Source organism: Mastacembelus armatus, chromosome 21 (genome assembly GCF_900324485.2).
Source record: "Mastacembelus armatus chromosome 21, fMasArm1.2, whole genome shotgun sequence".
NCBI lineage: Eukaryota > Metazoa > Chordata > Actinopteri > Synbranchiformes > Mastacembelidae > Mastacembelus > Mastacembelus armatus.
In genome coordinates, this window is record NC_046653.1 from 20,497,914 (window position 1) to 20,524,114 (window position 26,201).

Genomic DNA, 26,201 nt, shown 5'->3' on the forward strand with positions numbered 1-26,201 from the left:
GTGGTAACACAAATGGGGACACTTGCCCAAATCTGTTCCAAATGTGAACTGAGGAATATTTGTCAGCCTGTCAAATCAGATATTTTTCTGAACATGAAACTAAACTGATCCTCGATCTTACATTGAGTATTTGGAAATTATAATAGCTATTTTCACCATTTTCTAACATTTTATGGCCAAAACAATCACTTTATTTGAAAAAAAAAAAAATAGTTGTCAGGTTAATTGATGCTGAAAGTAATTCTTAGTTGCAGTCCTAAAATGCAGACTATTTGTCAACTTTATTTTATACCAACAACTCCGAGTGCATATCATAAAATAAAGTGGCTCACACGGACAATAAATGTCAATACAACTGGTGCACAGTTTTGTCATCTAGATCCCTTAAGCCGTCTACATAAATAATTTTATTTTGAAATATGTGTTAGCGACAAGCGGAAAATGAACTGCTGTGAGTGTCTTGCTCCAAAGAACTCTGTCAAACAAGAGGCATAGATCTTCCCCCTCTTTATTATCGCCAACCACCGGATGGTTTCCTCTTATTCTTGCGGAAGTGATGATATTTTCGAAGGAGCTTTATTATGTAAATTGTATTGCAAAATTGAGCACGTCTGGTTGAGTATCATGTGGCAGTAAGAGTGATCCCAAATCAGTCAGGGTGATGAGATACAAGGAAATTCGTTGAGACACATTATCTCACATAACTATAGATCATGCAAAGCCAAAAGTGGCAGTAAACAACAGAAGTCTACACATTACTTTAAGAAAACCCACTCTCTAAATGTTCTTTCTTTTTTCCATTTTTCAAAAGAAAGGAAGAAAGACAAAGTAAAGCCATCTTTAAGCTGCAGTGTGTGTGAGCCAGTCCCTTGCAGCGACTATTCAGCGAAACCTGTTTTCCTTCAGATCGTTTCGCAGAAAGGGCTGTCTTTATTTGGTCATTACATGAAAACCAATCGCCACACTGCCAGTCAGTAGTTTCTGTGCACCCTGGGTGCATTCCTGGGTTAATATATCACAGTTTTTTTTTGTTCCATATTATATATCTTTGCCTTCAGTTTTCTCCCTATAGTCTTCAAGGGTTGTCTTTCACAGTAGCCCACGCCCGTGCACAGGATGAAGTAAATGCTGATTATATAATCAGCCATCAGGGTAATAACAGGCCCATTTCTACTTAATATCTACTAAAGGAACTGTGGTATTGGTCTAAATTGGAATGCGTCGCCAAATATGTCGTATTTTTTAACATATAACGCATGTATATAGCATTTTCCTTGCATTCCTGCCTTTCAGGCAAGCAAGCATGCGCAGTCCGCGCTCAACTTTAGCCTTATTTGGATATGGTAATGAGTAGCTTCGGACAGCCAATGAGAAGCGAGTGTTTGAGCACATGACTCTGAAAGACCGCTTGGGAGGCGGGGCCAGGCGCGGAGCTTAGGTTAAAAGCGGTGGACAAGCCACAGCGCATTCAGTGTAGGGAGAAGCAGGCAGTCACTGTGAGGGGGAACTTTGTTAATATGAAACTTAGGAATATTTGCAAAATATTGTAAAAATTATCAAAATCCCTCGTGAATCAATAACCTGCCCCTAGGGTTTGAGGTTTTTAGTTTAGTTTGCCTGGAAAGGGCTTCTACACTCACTATTCTTACACTTTTTTGAAAGAATGTGTGAGACAGACAGTTAGCCAGCTAGCTAGCTAGCTGAGAGGTGATACAGGCGGCAGGAGAACAAAAGATTTTTTTGCGTTTTGACCGGTTGTACTGACACCAAGTCCATGCAGAACGTGTCATTACCATCACAATGCCCGTTTTACTTTTTCTGATAGACACGTCCGCTTCAATGAACCAGCGCACCCATCTGGGCACTACCTATCTGGACATAGCAAAAGGCGCTGTTGAGACTTTTATGAAGGTACTGTAACCACGGGACACATTAATATTGGGAGATCCCGAGTGGGATTGCGGTTCAGATCATCATTGTACTGTTGCAAGCTCGCCTGTCAAACCTGATATCTCGATAACCGTAAATAATTCTCTACTATTTCCACAGCTCAGAGGGAGAGATCCTGCGAGCCGAGGGGACCGGTATATGTTGGTAAATTTTGAAGACGTTCCGTTCGGGATAAAGGTAGAGTTTGTTTTCGGGTCATGTCCAGCTTTACATTGCGCAGATTGACTGTCCTTCCATCGCTCCTCCACGTTGTGATCACTACATCGATTGTGTAGAGAGAAAATCTTCAGGAGGAGCTTTCATACCCCTTTTAAAACATGGCCGACATTTTGTTTCAATGTGAGCAGCAAGGAACTCTGGGTGTTATTTATACAGCGAGGTGATATGTGTGGGGGGGCAGGAGGCAGAGGTGGGGGCTGACAGACTAGCCTACTTTACTTGTTTAGACCAAATCACCACTTTAGTCACGGCTCACATGGCGACTTGGCCACTTTGTGTAATTTTTGATCCCAGGCTGGTCACATTTCCCTGCTAGGAAGGGATCCAGGTCTTTGACTGATGTGCTGTCAAATGATTGGTGTGGGTAAATAGAGAGGAGAGGAGCTATATAAATGTTTTATCAGTTCATAATCATAATAAAAAAAAAATTCAAGTTAACCACTGACTTTTGAAGTTGTCTGGGGTAGTTATAGTTATGTTGCTCTGTGTATTGTAATAACCCAGTGTTTTGTTTTGGATTTTTTTAGGCTGGGTGGAAAGAGAGTCATGCCACATTCATGACAGAGTTGAGGAACCTTCAAGCAACTGGACTCACAACTATTGGCCAGTCCTTGAGGACCGCTTTTGATTTACTCAATCTCAATAGATTAGTGACTGGAATAGACAACTATGGACAGGTATGTCATTCTGAAGATGCAGAGAAGAGGTCAGGTGTATAAAGTGCTATGGCAAGATGCTCTATGCTCCAGCAGATCCTTCACAGCCACTCCCCCACTCCCCCTGTCCCCAGTCTTTCAAGCATCAACCACCTGCATACTGTGACCCCACACACTTTCAGTCATGTGCTAATGACACAAATATAAGAGCAACAAGTAAAAAAAACAAAAAAAAAAAAACAACCACCACAAAACAAAAAAACAGGAACAACGTCTTTTCACTAGTGGTTATAGATTTCATCCATGAGTTGGTGAGTTTTGTTTACGCTTTTAGTGATAATCTCTTGCTAATACTTTTAGCTAAATAGAAATTATAACTGTATATTAACTTTGAATCTTAAGGCCAAGTATTACATGATGCATTTAGGTGGATGAACAGTCTGCACAAATCTGCAGTCACGTTGATATTTTATTAGGTAGACCTGAAACTAAATGCTCTTAAAGCAACATATCTGCATTAGATTTTTTTAAGGGTTATAATGTTCAGGTTTGTTAAACCTATTCAGAAAAGTGTTTTAACTTAATGGCCAGTTTTGAGGTGCAATTGAGTTGTACTGGATTACATATATATAAAAAAGTGTGTTTACCTTCCTTAACTTAAATATAGTGGACAAAATATTCAGAACAGCTCTCATAAGTACAGCTTTCAAAGTGACTATAAAGTTGAATCATAGCTTCTCCATAATAACTGAAACAGAAGCAGAAAAAAGTAAAGTTTAATGAAAGTAGGATGATTTCAGGGCTGTTTTAATTAATTTAATTTCTACTAAATGGTCACTCGATGTAGGTTTTCCTTCCCAGGGGGTGTTTAAAATCTTTGTATTTCTATTTAATATGTTGTAGTGATGAGCATATTCTTCAGCTTCTACTGAAATGTTGATTTTGAATGTTAAGGATATTCAAGGAAACGCTTCATAATGTGAGACCAGAAATTCAAGTTAATGGGGAACTGCACTTTAAGACTGGAATTTACAGGGTTGATTATATTGCACAACTTAGTTTTCGTTGGTGAATTTGCAACATATTTCTTCTCTAGATGAACGTCAGAGTAGATCTGATTCACAGCCCAAAGCCCATGTTAACTCAAAAGTCATTGGGATTGACTGCACTACACAAATATTTATTGAGCCCACAAAGTCTGTAACTAATTCAGAGTCCAAAAGTGCTGCCCGATGACAATACCCATTTACTGTCTATGGTCGAATTTTTAGTTTAGGGAAGTTGATGGAAAATGTGGGATTGTGCTCACAGTTTTAATGCACTAATCCCATATCATCCTAATGACTTGTCTGCAAGTAGTCCCATTTGACAGAAAGAATTAATAGGAAACAACTCACAGGAGATGTAATACATCACCCTGTCAGATTTCTTGTCTTCTGTCCAGTGTTTTAAGGTGAGGTGCAGTTTCTGCCAGGGAAGCAGAATAGTCATAATTAATTTACATTCAAATGTCTAGTCCATTCCCAGTTTAGGTGCTAGGTGTGGTGTGCACAATTGTAGTTGATACAGGATCTGGATGTGTGTTTTCCAGCCTGGAGGTAAGTCAGGAAGATGGGAGCAATAATGAATGTTTAACTAGCATTTCCTCAGTAGCAAATATAAGACTCCTTCTGTCCGGGGTAATTTATACATACAACATACATAATACATGTCTCTGAGAGTGTGAATGTCAGGTACCACCCGCACTGTCAGGCACAACATGGTCAGAGCCACATGCCCATGAACACAAACATGCAGAGGTCAAAGTTACTGTGTCCTGTCCTGGTCACAAGTGACCTTTAATGACAGGATGATTTGACAGTAATTTATAATTTAATAATCAGTTCTCTCTCCTGTTCCTTTTCAGAAGTGGAAGATGGGTTTCACAATAAAGGGCACACTCTCCTGCTTCCCCAAATTGACTTGAACATGAATATTTTACAAAAGAAAGCTGGTAATTGATGAGCTGGAACCAGTAAACATATTTTTAAAGGCAATTTGACAATTTATGTTTAAAAAAAAAATCTATCTGTAGAACTGCATTGGTCTATCACATCAGAAAGTGTGTTTCACTTTACATTCACATGCAGAACAGCTGGAACTTTGTGCAGCTTTTGACTTTGGGCAGTCGAAACCAGCAGAGGTTTCATCAATGCTCTGATTCCTTCATACACTTTGTTGTATGCGTTTTTCAGGCTTAGTTTACTTTAACAGCTTCAAATTAAATCCATGCAGTAACGTGTATTGTTGGTTTTGTATTTGAAATGCCCTGCCCTCAATATCGATAGGATTTATTCATAAGGAAAAGTCGACTTTGATATTTAATGTTCCTAAGTGCTGATGGTATAAGAACTTCATTGGGCTAGAGAAATCAAAGGGGAAAAAGCCTGTGGGGGAGTTAATATTGCACTGGAGAGCTTCTTTCTACAGTAACAAAGAGCCCTCCAGGTTGCCAGGCATCTGTGATGACTCTCCCCTGGGAGATGTGGAGGGTATGGATGTAGAGAGGGAGCCAGTCAGTGGGTAATCCTGACACTGATCAGTGTCATAAGGAGAGCAATAAAGAGAAGAAGAAAGAGTGGACAGCAAAGAATGAGATTGAGGAAATGATATGACTGGTGTTTGGTCGTAAGCTAGCATGTCAGTGGGTGTGATCAATAGGGTTGTAATGGATCTCCATCAGTCTGCCACAGTGCTAGCAGACCAGAGATCCTGCTGCTTCAGTTGGTCCTGGCTGTAGCTGACTGCATGGACACTGACTAGTGCTGCTTAATAGCTATGGACATTATCAATTAATGTCGCAATCATTTTCTCTATTAATTAATTATTTGTTCTGTAACATGTCAGGAAATACTTTAAATGCCCATCACAGTTCCAGTAATGATGTTATTATAGAATGTTTATGTCAACCCACAAGATAAAGTTGTTCAGTTTAATGTCAACAACATAGAAAATATTACATCTTCACCTTTGAGAAGCTGGAACATGCAGGTTTTTGGTGAATGTGGCCCAGGAGACTAATCAATTATCAAAATGGTTAGTGATTGTTTTTCAGTTGAATGACTAAACTAACTTCTAGTTTCAGCTCTACATGTGATAATACACTGTAATACAGTGCTAGATGAATCTGTATAATCAATACTGACTGATGTGAGGCTGGAAAATCTCATTTGTTTAAATCCCTCTTATGGCCAACACCTAATTGCATAGCATCATTAAAAACAAACTGAGCTGATGTGACACAGACGAAACTTTGATTTGTCTGGCAGGGTAGCCGCATCTCCTGCTCATTAGCATGCTGGGAAAGTGCCTGTTATTAGAAAGGGATTTTGGGGAAGGAGAAAATTGCCAGGTTGTCATGGATACGTACAGTACAGTGGATCTTGGTAGTATCTTGCTCTGTTTACTGTGGGCTTTTTTTGTAACTGGACAGACCCGTCATTCAGCAGAAACCAAAGCCTACAGGTAAAGTCCAAGCTGAGTGCGGCGACTTGCATTATGAACAGTGCTGCTGTCACTACAGGATGGCCTTTAGAGTCTGCTTGACTCTGTACGGTGCTGACTCTTTGTTGACGAGACTTGTCGGGCTGCGTTCAGATTTTACACTTAAGTTATTCTGTGGCTTCTGTGAGATCCCACAGGTCTGATGCATAGTGATAAATGCAGTGCTGCTCTAGTTTCACTTTATCAGTGTGGAGTGCTGATGTTTTGTGAATTATTGTGGGCTCTAACAGAAAAGTTTCATATAGATCCTCAGGTAATGTAATTTGCCATTGTGGACAATAAGGTCAACATATACTTCAGATATACACTTGTGTGAGAGGTATAGATGTAGTCACTCAATACTAAGACTGCACTTCTCTTTCTATTCATTATTTCCTTGAGATTCTTTCTATAACACCCACTCACTTGAAATAGGTCCCCAGTTAGTTGTCTGTATAATGTCGTGTTAAAAGTATTACTGTGATTTATTGCTCAGGCATTTAGGTATCATATACATATTCAAGTGCTTCATATGAATTTTGCTCTTTGCTTCTATAAATGCATTTAATGGTTTTTAATTTGACACATTGCTATTGTCTACTCCCAAGCTTTAGTTTTCAAATTTGTTGCAAATTAAAACATATATATATATTTCTCTTTGCAGGGAAGGAATCCATTTTTTCTTGAACCAGCCATCATAATCGCCATCACTGATGGCAACAAGTTGACCAGCAGTGGCGGAGTCCAAGACGAGGTCAGCCAACATTTCAGGAGTGCTTCCTGCTTGGTTGAATTACAACTCAGGATCATGTAGTGTTCACTTTAACTCCTGTATCTATGACTTCATCAGACCCGTTCCTATTATCTGTCACTATGGAGGCTAAAACTAAATCCAAACAGTCACTATGATTATCAAATATGTTTCAATAGAATCATCCCACTATTATAGTAAACAAAATGGTCCCATGGCTTCATATCTTACTGTAAAATACCAGTTTCTTAAATATCTCTACGTTAGATGGATGATAGAAACTTTAATACTGCTTAGTTTTCTCTTCTGAGTGACATGATCTGGGCTGTAACCAACGATTATTGTTGATTAAATAATTGTTTGAGTTCTATAACAAAATGCAAAAAGCCTAAGCTGATACATTCATGTAGCCTGTTTTATATGACAGTACATTTTCTGTTGATTGATTAGTTGAGTAGTGTAAGTAGTGTTTGGTGATACATAAATAGATTGGTGAGCATTTAGTGTCATCATTGAACAATCATTTGCAAGTCAGAGGAAAGCTGTCCTTCCAGTGATTCACTAACTCATACTACCTTCATTTATTTATTTCTGCTCTTGTTTCTGTAAATTTTCATCTCCATCCATTTTAGTTCTGCTGCTCATCTGTGTGAGATGGAAAGAAAGTATATTAACATCTTGTCAGTTTTATAGCTTGAGGTACAAAATGTGTGCAGGTCAAACACGTGCAATTAAGTCCTTCAGTCTGCAACCACTGTCTAATTTCTGGCCTCTGTGATAATTCCAGGCTTGTGCCTGTTCAGACTGGGCAGAAGTGACGTTTGATGGGAACATCTGACTAATTGCAGGTCTTTGGACAGTTATTTAAAGGCCTGAGCTGTGTAAGACAAGTCTGAAAAGTAAAGTTATGAAAAAATAAAAAAAAAAGAATCTGTTTGCAGAGCAGTGTGATAGAGGGCGGCCTATTCCTGTGAAGGGATGATGCATCAACACTATAAAGTCTTTTATAGTAGGCAATAAAAAAAAGTATTTTTTTTGATGGTTTACATAATTTAATATAAAAATAGCAATATATTTTAATTGTAGCATAAATTTCTTCATAGTTTATCATTAACTTTAGTAAGAATATGTTTTTTGATGAGGCAATGAGTTAAATATCTAATAAATCTATGCTACTATTAAAAAATCTTGTTTACTGATTTTCCTGCAAGTATGTCAATATAAACAGTACAGCAAAGTTTCTTTAAAACTGATTTCTGTCATCTGTCAATGTGTCACTATATGGTCCAACACTAATCAACACTCAGACCTCTGTTTCTCTTGTTTCTCCTCCAACGTCCAGCTCCATCTGCCTCTGACCACCCCACTGCCGGGTAGTGAACTGACCAAGGAGCCCTTCCGTTGGGATCAGCGTTTGTTTGCACTGGTCCTGCGGATCCCCGGTATTGCCTCTGTGGAGCCTGAACCCCTCGGAGGGGTCCCGCCTGATGATTCTCCCATCACCCCCATGTGTGAGGTCACTGGAGGTAGGCGGATTGTGTGCAAGCTGGTGTTTGGTTGTAGCGTTAAATATGTGTCTTGTAGAGTGTATTGTTTAAAGATGCAGAAGTAGTTGTGTAAAAAGACGTTTCTGTGTGAATCTGGTGGAGTTACCCTTTGATAAAGGATCCCATTGTAATACCTTATATTGCTGGAAATTGTGGGGGCCAGTGACAAGAACTTAAAGTCAGAGTATGTCAAGTTCTGCTGCTTCGATTTTTAACATTCTTTAATCTGTCTCTCACAAATTGCCAGACTATGGAAGTGCAATAGTAAATTACTTGCAAACTTAAGTTTCGTACATAGACACAATTATACAGCCTTTGAATTTATTAGTGTTTCTGATATTTGACATTGTTGAAATAGCTACAGTTAAATTGGTGATGATAATAAAGCTTTGTTATTGTATCATAAATACAAATAAACCTGGACCACGCAGGCTTACACAACACTACAAACTGACATAAATCAGATTCAGCATGTAGCTCATACACTTTCAAATTATGCTGCCAACAGTCCAAACATTAAGAAAACCAATTCACTTAGTTTAATAATTATATTTAGAAGCCTTCCTTGTCTGCAGTATTTATAAATTATGAATAAAGTCTGTGGACTTGGAATCTTCAAGAGAAAATAAAAGAGGAGGCTACATTACAGTTGGCTTATGTAAAAAAAAAAAAGGAGCCCAAACAAATACTCTAATTGTTTTGATCATCTTTACTCCAGAATACTTAGGTTACTTGTTGTTGTTCAGAGTAGTGTGATGTGTTTTATTTAGTACTGTCAATGCTTTGTAAACAGAAGCCATAATTTTATTTTGGAAAAACATCATAGACATATTACTCCTGGGAGTGACACAGGTCTAATTTCTACAACAGAGCCCTTTGGAACATGCTGGAACAAGCTCAAAGTATTTAAAGACAGATCAAAATAGCTATTTGTTAAATGCATTCATTCTGTAGCCCAGCTGATGAATCATCTCTCTCAATGCAAAGAAATGGAAGAATAATGGGCCCCTTTTTTTTAAGACAAGAAACATGATGACAGAGATAAAGATTGCCTTGGCAGCTGGTTTTCACTTCAGCGAGGAACAGCCTGTAGCTCTTGCTCTGCACTGTCTTGCTCAACATTCAGACTTGTGCTTTTGCCAGTGGAAACTGAACAACCCAGTACAAACACAGCATGATCTTGTTTTAACCACTGAGCAACTCTACTGGAGCTGTTGTGGAGGGGTTAAGTGTTTTGCTCAAGTGCACTTCTGAATAAATTGTTGTTTAAGATTACAAAGCATAGATTTTCCCACCAGGCTATCTACTTAGGAGTTTTAAACAAAACAAAAAAAAAATACAGTACAGTACAGTAGTAGACTTTTATTCCTCCTGTCTCCAGCCCTCGTGCAGCCTGTTTGTGGAAACAGCTGGCAGGAGGAGCAGACCAGAATGAAGCTTACGGCAGGTTAAGATCAACACACACAAAGAACAGAGCATGCCAAAGCTGTGTAGCAGTCAGTGGTGCTGAATGCAGAACATGACACAGCTCCATTGTCACTGATAGTCTACAGTACATGCTGCCTGCCCATTACTGCTGATGGCAGACCTGACACAAAGCCACTGCCTTTTGAAATGAGTGAGTGAATGGGTGCAATGCAAGGTCACTAGAGGTGAAGTTGGAGGCAGTAAATGGCCAGAAGGCTAAATTAGACTAATCAGCTGTACCTTTTTGTAAGACTGTCTGATTCATGATCTGTACTCGTGTGGCATTCACTGCCCCATGTCAGAGCTGTAGAGCTACATTTCATGCAAATATGCTTTTTTCATCCATTGTGTGAAGGACTGATACAACCTCATAAAGATGAGCACAGTGTTAAGTAGAGAGAGCACTTGAATTTGCACTGTAGCTTTAGTCAGACTGCAGTGTTTTAAATGAAAGTAAGAGCACTCACATTTGAATAGAATCATCTATTTTCCTCTAGAAATACTCTCATGAAGGGTGAAACCACGTTTCTGGCACCTTTCTTCTGATTTGAAGCTGCTAAAATACCTGGCTATGTTAATATTGTGTCAGATATTTTCTCTTCTCTCACAAGGAAAGGAACATGCTTAACAATCAGCTAATCATTTATCTAAACAATAGGGCTGCAGATCGGCTCTCATCTTCTTCAGAAGGTCCACATATGATTTGTCTTCCGGTTGTTTTGATACTTTTGAGATCAATGCACTATAGATAAATACCAAAAAGAAATGTCTTAAGTGCTTTTCAGAATTTTTAGAAGTAGATTTTCTGTATGGTACTCTTTCTTTGACATTTTCCATATTGTGCAGCCCTCATGGCATTTCATGACAAGTAACCATGTCCTACACGTTTCATTCAAATGTATACAAATTCAATGTAAAAAGGCACAGGTACTAGGATCACTCTTGAGATTTTACTATTGGATCATTCAGCTAAACCTGCAATAAGTCAGCCACTGCAATGTGTGGCTTGAGTTTTACTTTTTAAATTTAAAGTTACTTGTAACCATTTGTTGCTTAACAGCAATAAAAAAAAATAGTATATTAAGTGTTTAATTGCTCTGACTATATTTAATGTGAAAGTACTCACTGAATGTAATAAACCTACAGAGAATTATTACATATCCCAGCAGCCCCCTGGAGCCTTTCAGCCTCTTTTATGTTGATTGGTGACTCTAAATTGCCCATAGGAGTGAGTGTGAGTGTGTGAGGTTGTTTGTCTCTATGTGGCCCTGTGATGGACTGGTGACCTGTCCAGGGTGGACCCCTGCCTTTCACCCAAAGAGAGCTGGGATAGGCTCCAGCAGATCCCTGGGACCCTGGTTAAGGAATAAGGGGGTATAGAAAATGGATGGATGGATTTACTGTGTGATTCAGTTTTAACCCTGAAGGAACAGCTGTTCAGTAAACAAGTTTACTAAAATGACTGTTCATTACTGGCCCCACACAAATAGCAGACAGACAAAGATGACGACTAGCTGGCTAAGAAAGTGAAACATCATGCAGATAGACATTTTTCTCAAGAGTTTGAGGCCAAAACTGGGTCAAAGTGAGAGTGAATTCTAGATTAATGTTCATCAGGTAGCACACACTGAACTCCAATTTGATAACGTTTCCCCTAGACTGATGGATTTGTAAATGGGCAACTATTTGCTAGTACGTTAGCCAGAACATAAAGTAAAAACAAAATGAGTGTCAGATGTTTACAGCTTCTTTCTGCTGCCCCCAAGTGGCCAAAAGAATAAATCAATGCAGCCTTAAAACAGTTGAGCACTAAACCACATCAGATTTGAAAGGATGCAGATAGAACAGTTACTTCAGATTTCATTGTCCAGATGTTTGTCTGTTGTCCAGATGTCCAGCCCTTGAACATTGTGTGTCTGTGTGTTGCAGGACGGTCCTACAGCGTGTTCTCTCAGCGCATGTTGAATCAGTGTCTGGAGTCTCTGGTGCAGAAAATTCAGAGCGGAGTAGTGATAAACTTTGAAAAGACAGGTCCTGACCCACCTCCACTAGAGGGTAAGAGATACCTCTGTTTGTCTTAATGAAACTCTCATTTCTGGAAAAATAAACCTGTTGGCATATGCTGCACAGCATCTGTTTGATTAATAGAGAAGCCGTTTGTCGACTGTTTTAATCCTGTCTGAGCTTTTCTTTACTCTTGTGAATAAGCAGCTGGTTGATGTTACTGTTTCAACCTGCACCCGTGTATTTTTAGGTTATCAGAAATATTTTCTAGTGTTTTATTTCACAAAGTAGCGAAGTAATCCTCCCCTGCATTTCCAGATGCTCCAGCTGATGTGATAAAGTCTGGTCCGCAGCCTTGGCATTGCTGTCACAAGCTGATCTATGTACGACCCAACCCTAAAACTGGTGTCCCCATTGGACACTGGCCCATCCCTGAGGCCTTCTGGCCAGACCAGAACTCACCCACGCTGGTAAGAAACTTGGAAAAGAATCAAGAAAAGTAAATCACAGTAGTACATTTATATTGTTTAGTACGTTAGCTGACAGTTTCTTTCATAACACAGAGCAATAGCAGAATAAATCCAAGGCTACAAAAAAGCTTTACAAATAATATAATCATTCATGATTTATGCAGTCGAATGACTTCATTACATAGAGTATGTAATTAGAATACACTAGAAAAAAGAACATAAATGTTTGTTTGTTTACATGGACACTCAACATAAAATGTCAGATGGTTCCTACAGTAATAATAGAGCAAAAAGAAAAGTAGTGACGGTAATAAAACAGTGGCAGGAAAATATATATGAGGCAGCACATGATTAAGTTCACATTATCCACATTGCTAATGTGCATATTAAGGGCAGACATACATTATTTATAAAAACACATAGTCCAGTATTATAATTATTGATTTATATGTTCCACCAAGTGTTTTTATATCTATTATAGCATATATAATGCTATGTTGCCTCTCCCTGTCACCAGCCCCCCCGCTCAGCACACCCCCATGTCCGTTTCTCCTGTCTGGATGCTGAGCCCATGGTGATAGACAAGGTGCCCTTTGACAAGTACGAGCTGGAGCCTTCGCCCCTCACACAGTACATTTTGGAGAGGAAGTCTCCGCACACCTGCTGGCAGGTACAGCACCATCATAAGCACAAGATGACAAAGGACTTCAACATTAAAGCTTGAAGTCCAAAATGCTTTTAACCATTGTTAGCTTGATGATAAATTCATTCTGTCACATTGCTGCATACTGATTGTGATGTTCCACTGCTATTTGGTGTGGCTCATTGGAGACGGTATGTGGGAACTTACTAATCCAAAATCAGATGATTATTCGAGTGTGGAAGATCTCATTTTACCACTGACTGCAGAGCAAGTTAGCACGTCTGTACTGTAGAGGATTATCATTATCATTTTTTTTCTTGGCTCATGCTGTACAATTTCAGGGGTGTTCTAGTTGTAAACATTTGAACTTGTTTTTATCTGCTCTCTACAAACACAGGCACTGCATAGGTTTTATCTCACATAGTCATGTCAAAGGTCTGGCAGCGTTCTGAAATGAAAATATCAATGTAAATATCACAGAAAGAGCCCTTAAGTATAGTTTCTATTTAAAGGGATTATTTACACCTTTTGGCACATGCAGGGTTTTTGGCTTCAGGTTGAGGAGTTTGAATGTCAGCACACATTAATGTTTTCTCTCTGTCTGTCAGGTGTTTGTATGTAACAGTGCCAAGTATAGCGACCTGGGCCAGCCCTTCGGCTACCTAAAGGCCAGCACAGCCCTGAACTGTGTCAACCTGTTCGTGATGCCCTACAATTACCCTGTGCTTCTTCCACTTCTAGGTAAGACCTGTAGATGCAGAAGTATCACTGGGGATTTTTCACTCATTTCTATTCTAATCTACCACTGTTTCAGTAACATTTGTATCATTTATAGTGAGGTAGAGTCTATAGCCCTCTGTCTGTTGTACTGATGAGTTCTGTGTCATATTGGTTTGTTTTTGTGTCATGCATTTCCTCCACATTAGTCCATACCATGTAGATAAACATGGCCATATGTGCTCAGTCAAGTCAATAAATTCATTATGATTCTTGAGGAAACAGAATTAATTCCTAGAAAATGTGTGAAAATAGAAGAAGGTCGTGGGTTCCCAACCCGGCCTTTCTGTGTGGAGTTTGCATGTTCTCCCTGTGCTTGTGTGGGTTTTCTCCAGGTACTCTGGTTTCCTCCCACAGTCCAAAAACATGTATGTCAGGTTGATTGGTGACTCTAAATTGCCCATAGGAGTGAGTGTGAGTGTGTGAGGTTGTCTGTCTTTGTGTGTCTCTATGTGACCCTGTGATGGACTGGTGACCTGTCCAGGGTCTACCCCTGCCTTTCACCTGAGAGAGAGCTGGGATAGGCTCCAGCAGATCCCCGTGACCCTGGCTTTCAGGAAAAAGCGGGTATAGAAGATGGATGGATGGATGTGTGAAAATAGAAGGTTTGGTATATTTGATTTATAATATACACTTCTTGCTTGTAGATGACCTGATCAAAGTGCACAAGTTCAAGCCAACCATCAAATGGCGGCAGTCCTTTGAGAACTACCTGAAGACCATGCCTCCTTATTATATCGGGGTCAGTGGACTTGAAATTGTTGTTTAGCTTGTTAAGTGAAATTTCTTTTGAAATATGCTGCACTGGCCTTATTGTTGTTTTTGTACCACAGTCTTTGAGGAAAGCGCTGAGAATCATGGGAGCACCAAACTTGCTGGCTGACAATATGGAGTATGGTCTGAGCTACAGCGTGGTCTCCTACCTGAAGAAGCTCAGTCAGCAGGTTTGTTATTCAGCTGCTGTGTTTACACGTATCTCAGAAAATCTGTTCTCGATGTAGTTAAATAAATAAATAATAGCATTCCAGTGTATTTCAAGTCATAACACCTACTTTGCTCACACTTTCAGTCAAAGATTGAGTACGACCGCCTCATTGCCTCAGTTGGCAAGAAGCCTCCACCAGAGTCTGGAATCAAGGTGCGTTGGAGGGGTGGAGGGATTTCTCTGGCCCAGCGCAGGGACTTTATCCAGCAGCTGCAGAGTCTCACAGGAGACGCCCCGGCTCTGCCCATGGAGCTCAACCCCAAAGAGTTTCAAGGCTTTCACCTGGCACTACTCAACAAGGTCAGGATGGATTATTAATTATGGTTTTTGTCTGCTGAGCTGCATTTGCTGTGATTTTGATGTTCAGCTCCAGAGCAGTTTAAATCTGGTTACTCATTCATGCTCTGCTGCCTGTCCTGCCTTCCCATCCAACAGTCCACCTCCTGAAGTGCTTTACGTAGGCTGGGTGCTTGAGGGTTTGGGTATTTGAAAATGGTTGGCTCTCTAACACTGTATCCACTGTTTCCACTCTCGTGCGGCTGAAGTGTGACAGGCAATTCTCCCCTGAAGGGAGGACCATTTTAAATGCACATCCCTCACTTTATGCTCCCCTCTCTTTTGTGTCTTCATCAGGGCCTGAAACCTCAGAGCTTTAGGAATCCATACGATGTTCCTCGCAGCCACCTGCTGGACCAACTCAGCCGAATGAGGAGGAACCTGCTCAACACCAGTGTATGTAATCTCAGAGGGCAAGACTCAGGTAAGTTACTGTGCAGTTCTGTTCTTCATGGTGGGTTTGTTCATAAGTGTGCTCTGTTAAATCTGCAACCATGAGCTAACACCCGTGACTGCAGAGTTTTAGCTTGTTATTTCTCCAAAAGCCAAGGTTTCTCCTTCAATTTGAATTCCCATGTCTCCTGTTCAGACCAGCTCCACAGTGTTCCCATTGCCCAAATGGGCAACTACCAAGACTTCCTCAAAGCTGCCCCACAGCCTCTTCGAGATGCAGACCCTGAGCAGCCAAAACGCCTGCACACGTTTGGCAACCCGTTCAAACTGGACAAGAAGGTATTTCCCAATGACTTCTGTCAACTCTAACCCTGATCCACTTTCATGCAAAACAAGGGAAAATGAGTAGTTGAGAAACATATACACTGACGATTGTACCTCTTATGCCTACCAATATTGTTTTCTTCAAACCTCTCCCAGGGCATGATGATCGACGAGGCGGATGAGTTTGTTACCGGTCCTCAGAACAAAGGCAAGAGACCAGGAGAAAGCAACAACATGCATGGTGGAGGTCCCAAGAGGCGCCGCTGCATGTCACCTCTGCTGCGCCTGGGCAGGGCATACACTCCTCCTGTAACACCTCCTGCCAGCCCTCGACACACAGGAGGTGGGTCTGATGTACATGTTACACACAAGACTATTTGTTGTTACATGTTCTGGCAGAGGGCTGGGGGCTTGAATTAGACTGACAAGCATCAAGATGCTAAAAAACAAACAAAATAAATGAAAATATTCTTTCTATTTATCTTTGCCCATATAGACATGGACATGAACAATGGAACATCTGAACCGGAGTTAATCATCAACCACCTGAATCAGAACCACTATGACTCAGATAGTGGCTCGGACTTGGAGGCAGATAATCCCTCGGGGCCTGCTGACCACCAGGAGAACCACATGGCCTCTGACCCCCAGGACCTCCGGCACAGGGACGAGGAGGAGAACGGGCGACCCCGGGCAGGTGAGCTGTCGCCGGGCAGCGAAGAAGGAGCGGAGGTGGTCCTGGTGGAGGACCAGCCGCCTCGCTACCTGACACCTGCAGCTCTGAAGAAACACATTCTCAATGAGACGATGAAGGTCAACAACGAACTGAGAGCACTCATCACCAAGGAGATCAGGAAACCCGGACGACGTACGTAGAATAAACATGGTTGATGGGGTGGGTGGCAAAATAAAAGGAGCAGCTTAGAGTGGCAGATATTCTTTTGTGATGCTACAGTCAGCATGCTTCCTGATTTGGTATCATTATGCAAGTGACACCTCAGTTTAAGAAATACAGATGCATTTTTAAAAAAAAAGACATTTCTTTTGTCTCTTTTCAGCAAAGTTATACTTTAATTCAAAATAATGTTCATGCTACAGACATTTCAGTTTAATATTCAGCCTTTATACCATATAATTTCAGCTGTAACTCAAAAATTGGATCAATTGGAAACATCACTTTCCTCAACATGAACTCCAGCGTTTATACAGGACATTTGTATTGAATGATATGCTATGACAAGGAGTTACTGTTATTTTGCGTAGCCTTTTTCATGGCAGTAAAGCTTCGTTTTCACCTGAAAAAACGGTTTCTCTCAAGAACTGTTCATTACAAACATGCAGGATGTTTAAACAGCATCAAAAATGTGAATAATATCATATAACAGATAACTTGCACTAATAAAAACTCAAAAATCCGGACAGAGCAGGTGTGTGAGTTGACTGAAAGTACAGAATTGTGACTATATTAAGCAAAATATATTTTGTGGTTGGAATATCTCTGGAAACGAGTAGTTTGAGAAGAAGGGATTAAGGACTTCACCTGTCCTAGAAACACAGTAACAATGAAGTAGTTGATCCACATTCACTTGCTCTTTCTGTTTCAGACTATGAAAAGATCTTCCTCCTGCTGAAGCAGATCCAGGGCACTCTGGACACTCGGCTCATCTTCCTCCAAAACATCATCAAAGAGGCAGCCAGGTACAGAGCTCAACACTGTTGTTACTGTCTCGTGTAAGCTGTAAAGGCCACGTGGAGTTGTAGTTTTGAAAGAAAGTCACCTCAGATATCTTTGCCTCTACAAAGAAAATGTGATTATGAAAACATCTGAAATGTTTAATGGACTTTAACTAGTGCACAATGTGTTTAAACATTTGTTGTCATCTGTTTTCTCCAAAGGTTTAAGAAACGCGTTCTTATTGAGCAGCTGGAAAACTTTCTTGAAGAAATCCACAACAGATCCAATAACATGCACCACGTGGACACACTCTGAGACCGACTCATTCCCAAACTGAACTTTCTGATAAAGAACCTGACAACCCTCCACATCCTTCTGAAACCCCCCCTGTTCCAGGGCCCCCGCAGAGATGAGACAAGGCAGCATCCAGCTCTAAAACCATCACCTCTTCAGTAGACTGTCTTCATCTAATTAACATTAGTGATGGGGGTGTTGATTTACACACAGTATAAACTAATGGCAGTGTTGACTCTGGATGATGCAGCTTACACTCTTCAGATATCCAGAAAGGGGAGAGAGGGAGTGTTTTATTGCTGCAGGTGAAGTGTTTGCCTATGCAATGAGAGTTTGGGCCCGTTTGCTGTTTCTGTCCTCAGATGTTCCCCTCGAATGTTCTCCTCCTCGATTAGATTCTCTTGTTTTTAAATGAGGGTAGAGCAGGACATTTCTGCAGAGAAACAGTTGGCGGCCTGTGCCCGGATATGACGCTTGGTCAGGTTGAATATGTGATGATGCAACAGCCCCACAGTGTTGGAAGAGTTCAGGTTGTGTGTGGTTGTGTGCGCATTTTCAGCAAACTCAGGGTCAAACGTGATCCAGTGGAGACACTCATAAAACACTTTTCTCTCCCTTGTTCACTTTTGTGTTATTAGGTCTTATACTTTTATGCCGTTTCTTTTTTTTTGTTTGTTTGTGAGAGGATGAGCAACTGTCATTCTGTTAAGACTGTTTAGATTTACTTCCTACACTCCACTGTCAGATGCACTCCACAGCTGTGCTCTTAAATAGGTGTGTATTTTGTCAACTTCTACTTCAGCTGAATTTGTCAAATTCTGGTTCATTTTCCAGACTGACAATTATTAGTATGGAGTAGTTACTTAATCATCTTTGTTCCCCCTGTGAAACAACGGATCCACATTTTATTACGTCTAGAGACAGTACACGGTCTGTCTTTTGCAGTGCAGATTCTCAGAGAGAGCAACACAGAGTCCTTTCGAATGATGTAACGTCATAGATTACAGATGTTGAAATACAGGGACAAGACGCTCAGGAACTAATACTAATGCATCATAATCAGCAATAACATTGGAGCAACGTTTACCCCCATTGTCATTTTTATTTTAGCCTGAAACAGCTGATATGCAACACGACCTGTTGTTCCCTGGAGTGTTGATGAGCTGAGGTCTCAGAAGCCAGTTTGTCCCACCGTGCTGGTCGCTGCCAAATAACTTAACCCGGCCCCTAGGCCCCCTTTCTTTCTTGCCATGAATCTCAAACCAACTTCTTGTCACTTAACCGTGAATGCACTTGTGTAAATTTGAGAATGTTTATTTAAAATGTAATTTAAATGGAAAACTAACTTTGTTACAGATTTTTTTTTTTTAAAGTTTTCTCAAGTATACACAAATAATCAGAAGTACGATATGGAGATCAAGAGTTGATTTCGGATTCAGTGGGCAGTCCTCTTCCGTTCCCTCCCTCCTCGGACAGGGACCAAAATCTGCCATACTTGTCTTTGTTTGTGAAGAGGCCGCTACCAAAAGAGTATTTTGAATACACTGTAAAGATGTAAATAACCCTAGAGTACTATTTAAAGAGAATGTTCTGTGGAAAATGGCCTTTTTGTAAGTATTTCCATGAATAAAGTTTCTATTTTACACTGTGAAGGGCCATGTAAATAAAGTGTTCTGTAAAGATGTGACTTTGTCCATGTTTGTTGGTAATTTTAGTAACAGTACATTAAATAGAAAAGAGTTTTTATTTGGAGTAAATGGAAGAAAGGACTAAAACAACCTGAGTGTAAAAACATGTATTAAAATTTTATTTACAGAAATGTACAAAAATATTGTCCCTCTTCCTGAAGTGTCTGTGGACTGTCCTGTATGTCCACAAATAAATACCGGTATTGAAATAAGGGTTAGGGTAGTGAAGTGTGTGCGTGTGTGTGTGTGTGCGCATGTACACTTGGGAAATAGGTGTTTCATGGTGCTTGTTCAACTGGATTCATCACTCGTCCCATGAACAAAATGGATCCTGAAATGGAAAACACCAAAAGTTACAAACATTTGCTTTAATGAATCATTTTGGCTCTTTTTTTTTTTAACAGCATAAACTGGGGACTATTTTCAGATGTGGATTAATACACATTTAGTACTGTCTTTGAGCCAAAAGTGCTTGTCCTATTAAACTGTCACCCAGTGGAACAGTGGTCACTGGTGACATTCACTGCACTCAGGTGATCCCCATTTCACTAATTGTGAGACTACTAGCACCAATTGGCTCAACCTCTGTTGAATTAGGTCATTACTTTGTAGAAACCTGTTTTCATTTTGACATTAAAGATTGTTTTTGTAATTCTTTTTGTCAAAAAAGCCAAATTATATTGAATATGATTGATTTATAAAATCAGTAAAAGGGTAAAACATCCAAAGGGGTGAATAGTTTTTATAGACACTGTATATGAAGGCAAAATATGAAACCTCTGGCTGCCTGGAATGGTAGAGCTCCTTAAAATATCTGAGCCACTACTGCATGATTTGCAAAATGATGTAAACCATATGTGTCCAAGCCAAATCTGTAAAACATCTGGTGTGACTGTTTAAGCAGCACTCCCTGCAGTCTGGAGTGTGAAACTGTCTGGCTTTCAGTGTAAAACCAGTACCTGTGTTAATCTGTCGTAGGAGGAATAAGAACGGCCGGTCCGCCTTGAAAACAGGAGCACGGGATCGTTTGAGTAGCACCATAGCTGTAAGAAATGTCTTTTTTAGCAACTTCAAATCAAAACATTCAGTTCTGTTCTCTTACATTATTATATGTAATTATTTTTCACCTGTAGAAGCAGCTGCCCTCGTCCCATCTTCTGTGACGTCTATTCTCACTTCATGGAAGGCATCAGACACATAAAGACCCCCCTCCACTGCAGGGGGGAACAAACAGTCAGCTGCAAATAGAGCTATAAAGACCTTTTACCTTTAACCTGCAAAATCTGAACAAATCCACACTTAAACACATAAACTGATGTACTGACCTGATATCCCAGTGAAATCAGCTGCTGCTGGGTTAAAGGCGTCACTGATGCCCATAGTGGGGAGCACTGATCTCAGGTTAAACTTGTTCTGTATTCTGAACCTGTGAACACCAGACAGAGAACAGTTGAAATCATCTTCATCCATATTGAAACAAAAAGCATAACTATGATGTTCACAAGCTGAGTCTTAACATCTGTAACCCAGGGGTATGGTCACCTGGGTAGGAAAATGTCCATCCTGGTTCTGCGTAGGCCTGTGTCCCAGGACGCCAGCTGGCGAGCTGTGAGCTGGGACTCGAGGGAGCACAGTGATATCTTCCTCTCACTGGGCAAAACCACCTGCAGGTTCAGGGACCGGTCCAAGTACGGCAGCTCCAACACAGTGTAGCGCTCGTCTGATGCTGTCCTGAACTGACCTGCAGCATGTTCAGGTATGCAGTTCATGTCTTTCCCCATTGATTCAATCAGTTCAGTTTGTTATTCTTTGATTAGTCAGTCATTTAGGTTTTAAAAAGGTGAAAATTGGGTTAGCTGTGAATGACTTAAAGCTTTGAAATTGTCTATTGACAATTTAATGCTCTGAAAGTTTTTCATCACGTTAAGGACCAAAGATTTCTTCTACCTATACGCAGTACTGGACATTCACTCTATTATGTGTTGGGAATATTAATGAACAGTTATTGACATGAGATACAGATGAGAAAAGATTATGTCTCTTACCAAAGCTGACCTCTGTAGCCTGATACATCATGGGCACCTTGACGGCACTACCATCAGAGAGGATGAACGGCAGGTTCTGAGTGTTAGTGAAGAGAAACTGTTTCTGCCAAACGCCCCTAAAAGCCACTGTGTTGACCAGGGTCATCTGTAGCCGGTGGCCCCACCACAGGGCATCTGCCTGGGCCTCGCCCGAGCCTGACAACTCCCCACTGCTGCTTCCTGCCTGAAGGGCCCACGACTCATCTGAGAGGTAACAAAGGAAGGTCACAGTTTACAGAAATTCTTTCTTTCTTTTAATCTCTACTAACATACTGATGAGGAAAAACTCAACTGGTCACAGACTGGAGACATATGCACCTTAACAAGAGGTTGCTTCTTGCCGCATTCTAAAAATTCATGAGCCAAGAAGGTTAGAAGTCCCTGCTTTATGGTGCAGTCTTTAGTAAAGGCGTTAATTTGTTTTTGGACATTAGAGAGTAGAGGGACTCCAGAGCAACAGCAATGTCATTCCACTGTAATTTGTGTTTCTGGGTGTTTAGCTCTGGTTTGGTCTCCACCAACTTCTGAAAAAGATATCTGTCTCTTTAGCTTCTAGAGGTGCAGCTCTTCTCACCAACTGCTCTCTGGTTTTGTCTGCTGTGGTGGGTTTATATGAGTTCATGGAAAACAGCAGCCTGATGCTGCTGTAAACAAGGCCATACATGCAGTAAACGTGTGGTGAAAGCAAAACAAACAGCTGAAAGAGGCTAAAGTGTTCAGTGGATCTGTAGAATTTTATTTATTTTAAACATAAAGATTATTGATTAGTGGAGCTGATAAAATTTTAAACAGCTGCCTTTCTTACCATGACCGTGTCCTGGTGTCTCCAGCTGGTTGCGAGTGTGGCTGGGCTGGCTGAAGTTGGCTCGGACCACGCTGGTATTGGCCCAGGCTGCTGCATGTTGTGTGAATTCAGTCAGGAGCTGGACTCCACTCTGGATGAACAATGTGCAAGTCTGCTGCAGCCACATTCCCCGGCTGGTGTTGCTCATGTCTCCCTGTGAGTGCAGGAGGAAGTCTTGTACCTGGGCATCTGCCAGATAGGAGCACACAGAGGACAAATGTGATGTGGTTTAAAAGCTGTGGGATGTTTGTGAAAACAAATTTAACTTTGTTAGCAGCATAAGAAAAGCTGGGTTTCACTTAAACATAAGAAAATACTATTAACTCTTTATCTTAATGGAATTTCAAGTATCTACTCTGCTTTAACATCTGAAATACAATTTACACCATGTTCAAAAACTGCATAACCATTTCTTCTTAAATCCCTACAACAAAATAATAATTTCAATTTATTCAAATCAGCAGCCTCTAACTTGTTTCAGCAGCAAATTAACTGGAGTCACACCATATCCCTGTAGGACTGCACACATACAAATGCTCATTTGACTTAATTCATACACCACAAGGATCTTCTCACCTAATAAGCTTCAAGCATTTGTAGATGAAATGATCCAAATTGAAGTCAAATATTCTCTCATGACTGCAGCATTTACAAGAGTACACAGCAGTTCTGTTTGGGCTGGCAGAAGCAGCCAGTTGTAGCTTGGTCTTCTGTCATGTCTCAGCTTCTTTTTCTTTCTTTTTATTAAAATCGAAGTATCCTGCTAAATTAAAGTCTATTATCATCGATTTCCATCCCTGACACAATGACACAGATGATCATGGAGGCGAAAGAAACAGCAGCTGCAATTCCCATTTTGTTTTTAATTAAACACAGTGGCCTCTCGACCCTGAGGCAGAGCTGCAGGAGTGGTTAATGAGATTAGAGTCGGAGTGGAGGCAGGTATTATGGCTCCAGACACCACTGTGCTCTGCAGGGCCAATAACAGCAGCAGCACCGCTCCACACCACCTGGTACCAACAGCGCTGAGGGCCACCAACAAGCTCTCCACCCTCGCTCTCCACCGCATGAGAACTTCGTACTCCCCAGGTCAATATCAGTAAAATGCTAAGTAATTACAAATCCTCAATTATTCTTCTGCCCAGTTTCTTGAAAGTGGGGATCATCTTTTCATTCAGTATTTTGGTAAACAAACCTGTAATCATAGTGGCATCTATAAATGTCCTCTTCGTACCCTTTTTGCAGTTGTTCAGTGCCATATCAGCTCGCTTCTACCTGCACGTTCACAGTCACTGTGGTGGTCATCCTGGACAGGTCCAAGCCAAACATGCTGGACCCCATCTGATCCAGTAAATTTATTTTGGCCCCCTCTGACCAAAGAATGTGCTGCCAGTGTTCATGTTCTTTGAAAAGTTTAATCTTGCAGTTTGGTGCAAGATGGTGCAGAGTTTCTTATTGCAGTGATCACAGGTAGACTGACTGTTGTTGCTTTGAGGTTGTACTTTGGGGCCTAGAATTTTAATGTCCCCTCACTAACCTGTTGGTTGTTTATTATACATAAGGCTGACTGCACTTCACCTTAAAATGAATTGATAGTAAGATGCACAATTGTTATGTCCAATGATTGGATCATTTAACATTTGTACATTGCATGTAGAAACTGAACTGAATCTCACCATTCACGTTGTATCCGAGTGTTCGCTCCAGCTCAGACAGCGTGTTTCCTCTGGCACCGAGCTGCAGCAGTCCCAGAGACAACGAGATGCTCACTGGGGACACGATCAGGTTGGAGTTGTTCTCCTTCTCGGTGAGCGTCTGATAGAGGCTGACAGCAAACCTGGTGTGCAACTCGCCCATGCTGTCCTGAAGGCTGCCATGGCAGTGACTTCTCTCAACCAACCAGAAGCAAATGAAGAGTGAAGCCACTGGCAGGCGACACATGTCCTCAGAGCTGCAGGAGGGGACGGGGACGTGACCACAGGGTGCAACAAGCGTCCTGGAAAACAGAATCCTGTAAAAGAAAAGAAACAAAACCTGGATTATCTGTGATAATTTCATTTGCCATATTGCGATACTGTACACCAGTTTTACAAAAATATTCCTCCTGAGATGCTGACTTCAACCATAGTACAAGCAACAAAGATCCTCATTCATCAGTCCTGAAACTTAACACTTGTCTGTCTTCATGTTGGAATGTAAATGATGAGGTGTGTAATAATCAATTTCTTCAAATGCTCAATGATATAATGACAATTTGGAATGATGTCACCAGACACACAGACGGGAACACAGCCCATCACAGAATCATTTAAAAATGTTGTCAATTAATTATATTCAGGTACAATTTTGAATACATCATACCTCGAAAAATAATTCATAGCAAAAACAAAAGTCCCTGCATCACATTAGCAGGTAGATCAAAACAGAAGTAGGGGAAATGAACTAAATCCTGTATTTGAGTATAGATTTGCAGTATTTCTGTGCTACATTAAACTTCACTATATTTCACAGAGAATATAGTGGAGTACATGTTAACTGCTAATGACTAATGTCTTTTCAGAAAATGTTTTACGTTTATAACATATATTACTTTATAAAGTGTTAGTACAGAACAAAATGAAATCACCCATTAATATGAAAAGACCTTAATATCTCCAACTTGTGCAGCTGCAGCAAATTATGCTTTCAAGTCCTATAATAATATAATATATAATAAATAATAATCCCAATAATGTCTTTATGTCGATCATGTTAAAGACATTTTATTTTCTTCCTAATAGGCCTACAGGACAACACCGACCTGATCTGAGTACTTTTTCTGCCAATGCACGAAGTGGGAAATTCTAAATATAAATCCTGGATAGTAAAACCAGTTCTGTTAGTATTTGAACACTGTAATGATGGACCTAAAAGTTCACGGCACTGACTGACAGTCACATTAAGCACAGCTGCGGTCCTACCTGCGCACAGGTGAGGAAGTATCCGTGTAATTCCAGCAGGTCTCTCAGACTGGCTCCAACCATTCAGCCTGTGCAGGGGGAGATGTGTCCTGTCTGTCCCCGGCTGTCAGTCTCTGGGTCGGTCCTCACACTGAGGCAGCCTGTAGTCATAAGACCGTGTTTAAAGGGGAGCGCTCCGCTCCGTGTTTGCGGTCTCCGTCGGCGATGTCCGTACCACTCGTCCGGGATTCCTGCCTCCCCGGAGCTATAAGGAGTCAGGCGGAGGGAGGCATGCCACCGAGCAGCAAATCCCAAACCGGGCAAACAAACACAGGCGCTCAATAGGCTGCACAGCACGGTATGCATTTTAACATGACCCTGAACGTCTCATAGTTAGGAGCCAGGGCAGCATCTGGCCTCACTCTGTCCCACAGTAACAAATCCACACCTTGTCATCTGTAATTAACACGTTTATTCTAATGGCTAAACCAGTAATTCATCCATTAGTCCACATATAAGCCAAATGAGTCATTTTCACACATTAAACAGGCTCATTAATTAGTAAAGTGATGTTAAATGTCCTAAATAAATCCCTAACTTACCATAATGCAGGGGGGTAAGTGGCAGATATAA

General features: G+C 40.8%; 2 protein-coding genes across 3 annotated transcripts; one reads left to right on the forward strand and one right to left on the reverse strand.

Moving 5' to 3' along the window:
- The first annotated feature begins 1,482 nt into the window (after window positions 1-1,482).
- On the forward strand, window positions 1,483-19,931 carry ints6 (integrator complex subunit 6). 2 transcript variants are annotated; one of them, XM_026295518.2, is made up of 18 exons: window positions 1,483-1,911; window positions 2,050-2,127; window positions 2,697-2,846; window positions 7,012-7,101; window positions 8,441-8,624; window positions 12,042-12,167; window positions 12,435-12,586; window positions 13,104-13,256; window positions 13,838-13,970; window positions 14,654-14,748; window positions 14,840-14,950; window positions 15,076-15,291; window positions 15,625-15,751; window positions 15,917-16,059; window positions 16,201-16,387; window positions 16,541-16,912; window positions 17,649-17,742; window positions 17,941-19,929. In XM_026295518.2, the coding sequence occupies exons 1-18, from the start codon at window positions 1,801-1,803 to the stop codon at window positions 18,032-18,034; spliced, it is 2,616 nt and encodes an 871-aa protein (XP_026151303.1). In that variant the 5' UTR covers window positions 1,483-1,800; the 3' UTR covers window positions 18,035-19,929. The 2 variants fall into 2 exon arrangements, with proteins under 2 accessions (XP_026151303.1, XP_026151304.1); XM_026295519.2 differs by lacking the exons at window positions 1,483-1,911; window positions 2,050-2,127; window positions 2,697-2,846 and adding an exon at window positions 2,884-3,136 and having other exon boundaries at window positions 17,941-19,931.
- serpine3 (serpin peptidase inhibitor, clade E (nexin, plasminogen activator inhibitor type 1), member 3) lies at window positions 19,914-26,064 on the reverse strand. The gene is made up of 9 exons (XM_026295520.1): window positions 25,590-26,064; window positions 24,306-24,640; window positions 22,591-22,818; window positions 21,747-21,989; window positions 21,244-21,442; window positions 21,027-21,127; window positions 20,829-20,915; window positions 20,661-20,744; window positions 19,914-20,032 (listed from the first exon to the last, which is right to left on the reverse strand). The coding sequence occupies exons 2-9, from the start codon at window positions 24,568-24,570 to the stop codon at window positions 19,980-19,982; spliced, it is 1,260 nt and encodes a 419-aa protein (XP_026151305.1). The 5' UTR covers window positions 24,571-24,640; window positions 25,590-26,064; the 3' UTR covers window positions 19,914-19,979.
- Between the last annotated feature and the right edge of the window lie 137 nt (window positions 26,065-26,201).

Bases quoted from the DNA above. Each gene is read 5' to 3' on its own strand.
- ints6 (XM_026295518.2), top strand. From the start codon at position 1,801: ATGCCCGTTTTACTTTTTCTGATAGACACGTCCGCTTCAATGAACCAG. The intron at 7,102-8,440 runs GTCAGCCAACAT...TCCAACGTCCAG, and splicing joins GTGGCGGAGTCCAAGACGAG to CTCCATCTGCCTCTGACCAC. The intron at 17,743-17,940 runs GTACAGAGCTCA...TTTTCTCCAAAG, and splicing joins ATCATCAAAGAGGCAGCCAG to GTTTAAGAAACGCGTTCTTA.
- serpine3 (XM_026295520.1), bottom strand. From the start codon at position 24,570: ATGTGTCGCCTGCCAGTGGCTTCACTCTTCATTTGCTTCTGGTTGGTT. The intron at 21,128-21,243 runs GTGACCATACCC...TGGTGTTCACAG, and splicing joins ATGGACATTTTCCTACCCAG to GTTCAGAATACAGAACAAGT. The intron at 20,916-21,026 runs GTCAGTACATCA...TCCCCCCTGCAG, and splicing joins TGATTTCACTGGGATATCAG to TGGAGGGGGGTCTTTATGTG.